The following is an 11335-nucleotide window of genomic DNA, read 5'->3' as shown; positions in this document are numbered from 1 at the left end:
GGCCAAGACTTTCGAAAGAACTTTATAAACCACATTACATAAGGAAATAGGCCGCAACTCCGTCATGTTACAAGGAGTATTCTTCTTTGGTATCAACACGAGGTTAGTATCATTTAACCCGTTTGGAAGCATCCCCGTAACCATGAACTCCCGAACTAGCCGAACCACATCTCTCCCCACAATATCCCAATATTTCTGATAAAATCCCGGACTCATACCATCCGGACCAGGGGATTTATCAGGGTGCATTTGAAAAAGCGCCACTCGAACCTCCTCTTCCTCCACCATTTCAAGAAGACTAGCATTTTGAGAATCAGTAATAGAAGGTTGAACTTCATTTATTACATTACTGATATCGACATTAGAGGCTTCAAACAGCTTGTTAAAGTAGTCTAACATTACTCCTCCCAACCCGGTTTCCCAGTCCACCCACACCCCATCATCTCTTTGAAGACGCTGAATATGATTTTGCCTCTTGCGAGAACTAGCAAAACTATGAAAATATTTGCTATTTGTGTCCCCAGACCGAAGCCAAAATTGCTTAGATCTTTGCTTCCAATAAACTTCTCGTTGTGCCAAGATCTCAAACAACTCCTCTTGCTTCTCACGGTGCAACTTAACCGAAGCTTCATCTCTTTTTTTCTTTAACATTCGAACATCCCTTTTGCAATTGCTCAATCTTTCTTTAAAATTCCCGGTAAAATCCTTTCCCCAAGCCTCCAAGGCTTCACCACAGCTCTTAATTTTATCCATTAAATCCCTCCCATTCAAAGCTTCCCAATTACTCCTAACAACCTCTCTACACATAGGCTCACGTAACCAAGCATTTTCAAATCGAAAAGAGCGAGTATGCAAACCTGAAGAGTAAGCTTCCGGAATTAGGATGATGGGACAGTGGTCCGAAGTAGAGATTTCCACATTATACAATTTTGCCAAAGGAAACATCTGAAGCCAAGCAGAAGAAACTAACGCTTTATCTAGCCTCTCCTCCACCCAGTTACTTGAACCTTTTCCTTTCTCCCATGTGAATGGGTACCCTTCCAAGCTCAAGTCAATTAAACCGCAATGATCAAGGGCAGCCCGAAATCCTTCCACTAGCCAAGTAGGGTAGCTCCGACCCCCTCTCTTCTCATCTTGTCCACCCAAATTATTCATGTCGCCGATCAAACACCAAGGAAGTTGAGATTCTAAATGCAAGGATCGAAAAAGATTCCAGGTATTTCTCCTTAAAGCTCTATTGGGTTCACCATAAACTCCAGTCAAACGCCATTGCACTTGGTCATTAACATTGATAATAACATCAATATGGTTATTAGAATAACCTTTCAACATTGCCATCTTTTGTTCTTTCCAAAATAACGCAAGTCCACCACTATGACCTTGGGCTTCCACAACAAAGCAACTCTCAAAGCCCAATTGGACTTTAACTCTCTCAACCACATCTTTTCTACATAAAGTTTCACATAGAAAAACAACATCGGGCCTCTTTTGAACAACTAAGTCCTTTAGGAATTGAACAGCCCGTGGGTTCCCAAGCCCACGGCAATTCCAACTCAAAGTGATCATAATGAGAGGCGGGTCTGGAACCCAGAGCCCGCCAACTTCTCGTTTTTTGAACCCGACTCCACCCGAAACCCATCTTGCTCCATATCTTCATAATTCAAAACATCTACCAATGGCCCACCTCCACTTGGGCCGATATTCCCTACAAGCCCACTCACTCCATGAACCCCTTTACTATCAGCCCTTTTTCTCTTTGGATCCGAAAAGGCAATAAAATCATTGCTATTAATCACATGAATATCCTCCTTATTGCCATTTGAATCTCCCTCCACGATTTCCTCCCTTAAATCACGCACCATAACTCCCACACCCCCAATCTTAGCTGCCAACCCACGATTCCCTCTCCCCTCAATCGCCTCCTCCATCATCTCCGTCTGTCCAGCCCCGAACATCGCCGGAGTCACCACGTCAGAGCTGCCTTCTCCTCTCTCGAGCACTCCTCCAGCCGCTCCAGACCTGAGCCACTTCGCCCCTATTTTCTCAGACGCCCGCTTAGAATTAGCTTTCAAGAACAACCCATATGGCTTCTGAATGAGATGGGCAGGAGTATGAAATAGCTTGGGACAAAACCGTTCCGAATGACCCAAAATTCCACAGATGAAACAAAACGTTGAGAGATTTTCATATTTAAAATTTGCCCAGAACCAACTACGATCCTCTCTGAAAATTTTCATCCGTCGCCGAAGGGGTTTATCGACATCTATAGTAACTCGGATCCTCATGTATTCTCTCCAAACCCCGGAGAAATTATTGATGTCAGATTCCACAAACTTCCCCATCAAATTACCAATATCCGTCACCACCTTTAGAGATTGAAAACCATGTTCCATATCATAAATATGAACCCATAGATCCAAAAAATGAAGATTCACATGTCTAGGATTTTCCCCTTCCTTCAACCTATGAATAATCAATTGTTTTTTATTGAAAGTCCAAGGACTTCCTGTGATAACTCTAGTGATATCTATCTCGTGATAAAATTGGAACAAGAACAGATTAGAATTAAGCTCTTTCACATACATTCCTTTCCCGGGTTGCCATAGATAAGCCATCATATTTTGGAACGCATCGAAATCGCTTACGCGTCCAGAAAGAAGTTTCCCAATCAAACACCAACGAGTATCAATCACCAATTCCTCTTGCTCCACTCGGGGGGCAACCAAACCGATCTCATCCTCTTCCTCTACTGCCAGCGATGCCCACTGGTCTTCCAACTCTTGCATATCCATTGACAAACCAACAAGAAAACACCAGAGAGAAACAACAAGATATTCGACAATAGACTTGATAATTCAGATCACCAATAGACCAATACCAGAAGCACTAAAGATGAGACAAAACAATCGAACATAATACTCCAAAAAGGGACTTTTCACACATACCAAGCGGCAGACTCTTTAATATTCTTAGGTCATCATTTGTTTAGGCACTTATTAATGTTGTTTGAATTAGAATTAAGAACGTCTCTCTTATAAGCAAAGTGAAAGAATTAAGATTTATGCCGCAATTAACTTCTTCAGTTTTTAGTTAGTATTAGTTCAGCTGATTAGTCACTTGCAGTTGTATATATACTTGGCTCTACGCTAAAGTTATTGAATAATAATCAGATTCATTTTCTCTCCACTCTCCAATACTTTACAATGTTGTCATTTTCATATTAATGCTAATTATTTCTGAAAGGAAAAAAAATGTTCTGTTTACCATTTGAAAATTGGCAGTATCAATATACTAACACGACCTGGTTCAACGGTCAACCCTATACTTGTAGAAGAAAAGTCATATCAAAAGAAGAAGAAAAGTAATTTCTTTTCTGCTGATATATTAATTTTTTGTTTAAAAGAAGACTTTAGCGTGAAATGAAAATAAGTTAAATAGCCATAAGTATACTACTTGTGTGATCCTCAATGAGACTACATCACTAAATCAATTCATGGCTTCTTTCTCAATTGTTTTCATGCTGCTCTCTGCCTCAGCAATATCACTTCATTTGCTTGCATCAGCAGACGATAAAATTATCTTAGAGGGCGCTTCACTTGTCCCAATAGCTACTACTAGCCGTGACCATTCCTTCTGGTCTTCATCATCTGGTTATTTTTCATTTGGATTTTATAGTTATGGCAAAGGCTATGCCATTGGAATCTGGTTAGTCGGAGCTGAGAAGAACACCACTGTTTGGACATCAAATCGGGATAGTCGACCGATACTCACCTCCAGTAGCCCAAAAGTAGTCCTTGACAATGGCAAGCTTGTCTTGACTAGAGCACATGAACCAGAAACTCATGTTGCCAATTCCAGTTTCCTTACAGTGTTCTCTGCATCCATGCTCGATAATGGGAACTTTGTTCTGTATAATAAAAATAACAAGACCATTTGGCAGAGTTTCGATTACCCAACTGATACGATCCTGCAGGGTCAGTTTTTGGCTACTGGTGCTAGACTTTACTCGAACTCGAACAATACTAATCACGGAACAGGAACATTTCATCTTGATATGCAAGGAGATGGAAACCTTGTCTTGTATGGAAGGAAAGACGGGGATCGGCCTCAAGATGCATATTGGGCCACCAATACTGCCCAATCAAGACTACCAGTCATCAACTATACTCTTTATCTTAACGAAACTGGTCTTCTAGCCGTATTGAACCGTAATTATGGGATAATTTCTTCATTGAATGACGATGGCACTTCATATGAAATTACTGAAAGAAATGGTACCATATTCAGGGCAACTCTTGACGCAGATGGTATCTTTCGGTTGTATTCGCACAGGCGTGAGGAAGAGACAGAGAATCTCAAAGAATCAATGGTGTGGTCATCAATTGACAATCCTTGTCAAGTGCGGGGTACTTGTGGCTTAAATAGCTATTGCACAACAGTTGACGCAGAATCAAAGTCTCTTTGTATTCCCGGAACTGATTATGCTGATTCTATTAAAGGCAGCACTCCGTACTGCTTGAGAAAATATCCATTGAGGGAGTGCAGAGATGGTGGGAAAGAGAATACTACTTCTTATAATATCAAAGAGATGGAGAATATGTATTGGAGTGATAATCCATATGCCGCAGTTAAAATGTATCCAGACCAATGTAGAAAATCTTGTTTGGAAGACTGCTACTGTGGCGTGGCACTGTATTACAGGAGTAACGGACTCTGTACGAAGCATCAGCTTCCCTTGAAATATGTAAGAAGAGATTTTTCACAGTCAACAACAGCTTTCTTCAAGTTTGGGGATACTATTACTATCGATTCCAACAACACATTAGAAAAGACGCCAAAGTCGAGGAATCAAGGAGTGACCAAAAACAATATGGTGCAAATTATTGTCTTAGTTCTGGGCTTCACTATATTTTCTTTGGCTGCACTTGCAATTTTCGGCATATATGCTTTTAAAATTCGTGACCTGAGGTACAAAAGGTTAATGGATATTGGAAATCTAAGCGTTGTTGGTGATCAACTTACTTTGAGAGTCTTTTCATACAATGATCTCAAAAGAGCAACGAATGGGTTCAAAGAAGAATTAGGAAAAGGATCATTCGGAGCTGTTTACAAAGGCGCCTTAAACAGAGGCCGAAAACTTGTTGCAGTGAAAAGACTTGAGAAGTTGGTAGAAGAAGGTGAAAGCGAGTTCCTTTCCGAGATGCGGGCTATTGGAAGAGCTAATCACAAGAACATAGTTCGTTTGTTGGGATATTGTGCTGAAGGATCGAAAAGGCTTCTTGTTTATGAGTACATGAGCTATGGTTCCCTAGCAAATCTTCTTTTCAAGAAGGAATCCAAACGCTTGGATTGGGAGGAGAGGGTAAGAATTGCGATTGATGTTGCTAGAGGTATTCTTTATCTTCATGAAGAGTGTAAGACACCAATCATCTATTGTGATATAAAGCCTCAAAACATTTTGATGGATGATTTTTGGACGGCTAAGATTTCAGATTTCGGGCTAGCAAAGCTGCTAATGCCAGACCAAACAAGAACTATGACAAGGGTAAGGGGTACAAGAGGGTACTTGGCCCCTGAATGGCAAAAGAACATTCCGATCTCTGTTAAAACAGATGTTTATAGCTATGGGATTGTTCTCCTTGAAATTATATGTTGCAGGAACAATTTGGAAGTTAATGTGGAAGACCCTGATGAGATTGTTCTAGCCAATTGGGTTTACAAGTGCTTTGTGTCTATGGAGCTGGATAAGCTTGTTATTGGTGAAGAAGTAGATAAGAAGACATTGGAGAACATGGTGAAAGTTGGTTTATGGTGCATTCAAGATGATCCAGCTCTTCGTCCTTCAATGAAAAGTGTGATGTTGATGTTAGAAGGAATTACTGAAATTTCTGTTCCTCCATGCCCAACTTATTCCCTAACTTTTATGTGATTGTAGTAGTAACATATCAGAAATGGTTGCTTCTGACGAAGTAATTTATGTGTTTTGCAGTTTGGATTCATCTATATGTTACTTTATGTTAGGCTCGTCTCATTTTATGTTCTGCTAATGCAGATTAACACCAGTACTTTGGGAAAATGCTTCTGCATTTCGGATTTGCCTAAGCTTGTTTGTAGCGTACTGTTTCCCTCCATATATATATTTACAAAAACAAATTATTATATATTTGTTAGAAGGAAGAAATATTTAAAATAACTAATACTTTAAGTACGAAAACAAGGATGATTCTTCATCACCACACCCCAAAATGCTTCACCATGGGCCATGGGATACTTAGCTTCGCAATGGCTCAAAAGCAAGCTTATATTATATATTCATTAAGCTGATCAAATATATATGTATTTTTATATATAAACCCTTAAATTGATTATTTTTGTAAATATCTTATATATATGTATATATTTATATATGAAAAAAATATACTTGTGTATTTTTGAAAAATGAGAATTTTCAAAAAATAAATAAATTATGTTTTTATATGAACAAAAAGTCATTTTCAGCCTATACTTTAATGTTTTGTAATTAAAAGGTATAGGCTATAATTAGGTGTACTTATGCATCCTTTGTAAGGGTGGCATAACAGGTTTTGACATGGCACATGAAACACGAACACGACACGAATTTTATGGGTTAAGATCGGGAAAATTAAACGCGACTCAAAAACGGGTCGACACGACTTGACACGAAATAAAAACAGGTCAAACACGACACGACCCGCTTAACACGAATGTGACACATTTGACACGATTTTTTTTAAATATAATAAAATAAAAAATTAATAATAATAATATAATTATATAAAAATATATATTTAGTGATTTAATGTTAATTTAAAAAAATTTAAATTTAATTTTCCTTAACATGAAATTAAAATAAATTAATTTTTTAATTTTTATTATATGTATAACAAACTATAGATACATAAATGTATATAAGAGCTTAAATTTATTATTTTTCTCTACAATTCCAGCTTCAATAATAGTAAAACGGGTCACTGTGGGTCGACACGAACACGACACGATTTTTTACGGGTCGGGTTAGGATTGAGATAATTAGACACGAGTCAAAAAAACGGGTCGACACGCTTGACACGAAATATAAAAACGGATCACATAAAATATAACACGAACACGACACGATGACACGTTTTGTTGGAAAAAAATCACCTGTCCCATTTTACCTGTTCCATTCCTGTCCCCACCAGTTAAATTTGGCCACATCATTTAAAATGCCAAATAGACATTGAACAAACCAAAATCTTGTTAACTCCATTTGTTTTCTTTTGTATTGTCAGCATTAATTCTTTTTCTATATTAATGTTAATTCTCTCTCTAAAACTAAATGTTAATTATGTCTCTAAAACTAAATGTTATAATAACTTTTTATAGTTTATGTGATTCTTTTACGGGGAATATTTATTTTAGTAGAAACATACAGTTTTTTTAAGAGAAAAAAAAAAATAAAACAGGTACAATTTTTAAAGAAATTTATACATACACGCAGTAAGATTTTTATATATTTATTAATTTATTGTGTATTCATTTTTTTTTTTTAAAAAATTACTGATTCAAAACATCAGTTAGATTCAAATAGCTAGTATTTTTGGTATATATATATATATATATGAGTACACTTTTAATGGATATTACCCATTTATGGGTAGTATTATGAAAATTTAAGTTTTTATGTTTAATTTTTCTATTTAATTAAAAAAAAAATCTCTTATTTTTACATTATATGAGTTGAGATTGTTCTATCAGCTAAAAAAAAAAGAGTAAGAAAAAAAAAATTCGGTAAATATAAAAGTTGAATTTGACTTAAGTATTTTGTATATAAATATATTTTTGATATAGTGTAAAAATTACGTAATATTTTTTGATATTTTTTTTAATTAAGTAGTTAAATTAAGCATAGAAATTCAATTTTCTCTTTTTATTATTGGTCGTTGGATTAAAATTTAATAGTTTAATATTTTTAAAATTAATATTTATAGTTAAATTGTTTAGTAACCATCAATGACTAATACCCATTAAAAAGTGCTCATATATGTATATTTTTTTTCAATAGCTATTCGATCTATTTTTTTTAACAAAATTATTTGAATCTATTGATATTTTGAATAACAAAAAGTGTTAATTTTTTTTTTTTACAATAAAGTTTGTTTTGTTTTATCATTATTTTATTCATTTTCTAAAATATTTATTAATTTTCTACCGTATATATATATTATGTTAAATTGATCAACTGAGAACGCTAAATTTATATATACAAGTTTATTTAACACAATTTTTGGTAATTTTTAATTAGTAGTTTTGATTAAATACTATTTTTTTTAAGTTTTTTTGTTAGCATCACCAATTTTGGCACTGTAGTGTAGGGTGTGTGGGATTTAATTAGTTTACAAAATATAGCTAATTAGCTACTGAGGTTATTTATACATTATAAATATAAAAATTTGCTAAAAAATATTTAAAAAAATTGATAAACAATAAATAATATAATAAATAGTATTTAATTAAAATTTTTAATTAGAAATTATCAAATATTGTGTTAAATAAACTTGTATATTTAAATTTAACGTTCTGACCAATTTAACATAATATATGTACGGTAGAGAATTAATAATATTTTAGAAAATGAATAAAATAATAAGAAAACAAAACAAACTTTTTTTTTTTTTTAAAAAAAAAATAGCACTTTTTGTTATTCAAAATATCAATAGAATCAAATAACTTTGTTAAAAAAAATAGATTGAATAGCTATTGAAAAAAAAGAAGATGTATATATACCAAAAATACTAGCTATTATTGAATCTTATTAGTGTTTTGAATTAGTAATTTTTTTTAAAAAAAAAAATGAATACACAATAAACTAATAAATATATAAAAATCTTACTGCATGTATATATAAATTTCTTAAAAAATTGTATGTGTTTTATTTTTTTTTCTTAAAAAAAACTGTATGTTTCTAATCAAATAAATATTCCTTTTAAAAAAAATTACATAAACTATAAAAAATTATTATAACCTTTAGTTTTAGAGAGAGAATTATCATTTATTAAGAAAGAGAATTAATGCTGACAATTAATGATTATTTTAATATACAAAAGAAAACAAACGGAGTTAACAGCATCTTGGTTTGTTCAATGTCTATTTGGCATTTTAATGATGTGGTCAATTATAACTAGTGGGGACAGGAGTGGAACAGGTAAAATGGGACAGATGATTTTTTTCCCGTTTTGCTACCCCTAATCTTTTGTAGTAATTTTCAGTCTCCAATGACTTTTTGTTCATATAAATACCGTATAGCAATACATTCCCGCACCAATCAACATGCTAAAATTAGTAGTCAACGGCCCGCACCATTTAATACGTCAACTAACTAAATGAGTCAATCATGCCGGCTAATTTATTCGACGTCTAAACGAAATAGACTGGTGTAAAGAGTAGTCAAGAGTTGAAAATAGTGAAGCGAACCTATCACAATCACCTTTTAACCAGTTTTCATTTTATTACACCAGTCTATATTGCTAAAATTACTTTATAATAAATCATTCTCACCTTCTCAAGTTTTTAAGTTTGTGATATTCTCTCTCTGTGTTTGTCATGGCATTTTTAAAATGTGTAGTAGTGATTCTACTACTACCACCACTCTCTTTCATTCTAAATTTAATCAATGTAGAAGCCCAAAAAAGCCACGACAACATAATCGAAATAGGTTGTTCCTTAACCCCCAACCTAACCTGCAATAATAGTCATGATCATAAGAACATCAGTAGTACAAGACTTAGTTGTTGGACCTCACCTTCTGGTCTTTTTGCCTTTGGTTTCTATCCTCAAGGTAATGGCTTCGCTGTTGGGATATGGATTGTTAATCAAACCGATCAAACCACCATTGTTTGGACTGCGAATCGTGACGACCCACCTGTCTCCTCAATGGCCACTCTGGAGTTAACAACAGAAGGTTTGTCTCTCAGAGATAATAAGACCATGATCGAATCAAAAGTCAATGGTGCTGAAGACAGCAACATTACTTCAGCTGCTTTACTTGACTCGGGAAGTTTTGTTCTTTACTCCAATGATTCTATCATTTGGGACAGCTTTGATTATCCAACTGACACCATTTTAGGTGGTCAGAACCTCTCCTATTCAGACAATACTCAATTAGTATCTAGCGTTTCTACAACAAATCATTCAAGTGGAAAATTTAGCCTCCTTTTGAAGTACGATGGCAATACAAACCTTGCTTTGTACCTTGTAAGCACCTCAGATACCTATTGGATTCCTACAAGCCCTGGACGTATCTATGATAGATTGTCTCTCAATTTTGAAGGTTCTCTCTTTCTGACTGGTTCATCTACCTACGAAGATATGGTTTTTGCAAATGGGTCTTCTTCTTCTTCTTCTTCTACTTCTTTAGCACAAGGAAACAGAGGAAAAAATGGTAGTGTTATCTACAGAGCAACGGTAGATGACGATGGAGTTTTTAGACTGTACTCTCATCACAGTTATAGCGTATCACATAATAACGTTTTTACGTCAAAAGTTCAGGTTGAATGGTCAGCTTTCAAGGACAAATGCCGAGTTAAAGGTGTCTGTGGTTTGAACAGCTACTGTAGTGTACAAGAGAAGAAGGTGGACTGTTATTGTTACCCTGGATTCGCTTTCATCAACCCTATGCTAAGATCCACTGGCTGCTACCGGAAATTCACCAGAGATGGCTGTAAAACAAGAAAAGATGATGGAGAACCGGCTTCGTCCATGATTAATTCCTACAATGTTACTCCTATTGAGAATATGTTGTGGGATGATTCTGATTCATACTCTGACTTATTAATGGAGAAAAAGGCTTGCAGCTACTCTTGCCTGGCCGACTGTGACTGTTGGGCAGCGTTACATACAGAGGGTCATTGCCGAAAATGTAAGCTGCCACTTAAGTATGGTAGATTGGATCAATCTATGCCAGCCACAGCTTTCTTGAAGATGGTACATTTAGGGAACTATAGTTTGAAAGGCCAGGTGCCCATGAATTCCACGGATGTAACTGATCAGGCCAGAAAAAGTACAATCCTGATCATTCTTGGATCAAGTTTGGGCTCCATAGCATTCTTCTGCTCACTCTTGGCTGTTTCAGGTTTCCTTGTTTATAAGCGGAGAGTTCATAGTTATAACAAGCTCTTAATGGAAAATTCTAAATTGGGCTTTGCTGAAGATTTTGTATTAGAATATTTTTATTTTTGGAAATTATTTTCTAATTAAGGAAATGATTTTCTATTTAAGGAAATAAATAAATAATTGATTTTCTGATAAATGAATATTTTATATTCATTGAATCTGA

General features: G+C 35.0%; 2 protein-coding genes across 2 annotated transcripts; both read left to right on the top strand.

Annotated features, from left to right (window-relative positions):
- The first annotated feature begins 3039 nt into the window (after nt 1–3039).
- Nucleotides 3040–6163, top strand: LOC115712371 (G-type lectin S-receptor-like serine/threonine-protein kinase LECRK3). Its single transcript, XM_030640638.2, has one exon. The coding sequence runs from the start codon at nt 3494–3496 to the stop codon at nt 5927–5929; it is 2436 nt and encodes an 811-aa protein (XP_030496498.2). The 5' UTR covers nt 3040–3493; the 3' UTR covers nt 5930–6163.
- Nucleotides 6164–9165: 3002 nt separating this feature from the next.
- On the top strand, nt 9166–11179 carry LOC115713528 (G-type lectin S-receptor-like serine/threonine-protein kinase LECRK2). Its single transcript, XM_061113734.1, has 3 exons — nt 9166–9205; nt 9839–10983; nt 11132–11179. Exons 1-3 carry the CDS (start codon nt 9166–9168, stop codon nt 11177–11179), a joined length of 1233 nt encoding a protein of 410 aa, XP_060969717.1.
- Nucleotides 11180–11335: the final 156 nt, after the last annotated feature.

The sequence above is a fragment of the Cannabis sativa genome, chromosome 4 (genome assembly GCF_029168945.1).
Source record: "Cannabis sativa cultivar Pink pepper isolate KNU-18-1 chromosome 4, ASM2916894v1, whole genome shotgun sequence".
NCBI lineage: Eukaryota > Viridiplantae > Streptophyta > Magnoliopsida > Rosales > Cannabaceae > Cannabis > Cannabis sativa.
This window is presented reverse-complemented; position numbering and strand designations above follow the sequence as displayed.

Coding starts and splice junctions, on each gene's coding strand:
- LOC115713528 (XM_061113734.1), top strand. CDS start 9,166: ATGTGGTCAATTATAACTAGTGGGGACAGGAGTGGAACAG. Junction 9,206..9,838: donor TGGGGACAGGAGTGGAACAG/GTAAAATGGGAC, acceptor TCTATCCTCAAG/GTAATGGCTTCGCTGTTGGG. Junction 10,984..11,131: donor CCACAGCTTTCTTGAAGATG/GTACATTTAGGG, acceptor TGGCTGTTTCAG/GTTTCCTTGTTTATAAGCGG.
- LOC115712371 (XM_030640638.2), top strand. CDS start 3,494: ATGGCTTCTTTCTCAATTGTTTTCATGCTGCTCTCTGCCTCAGCAATA.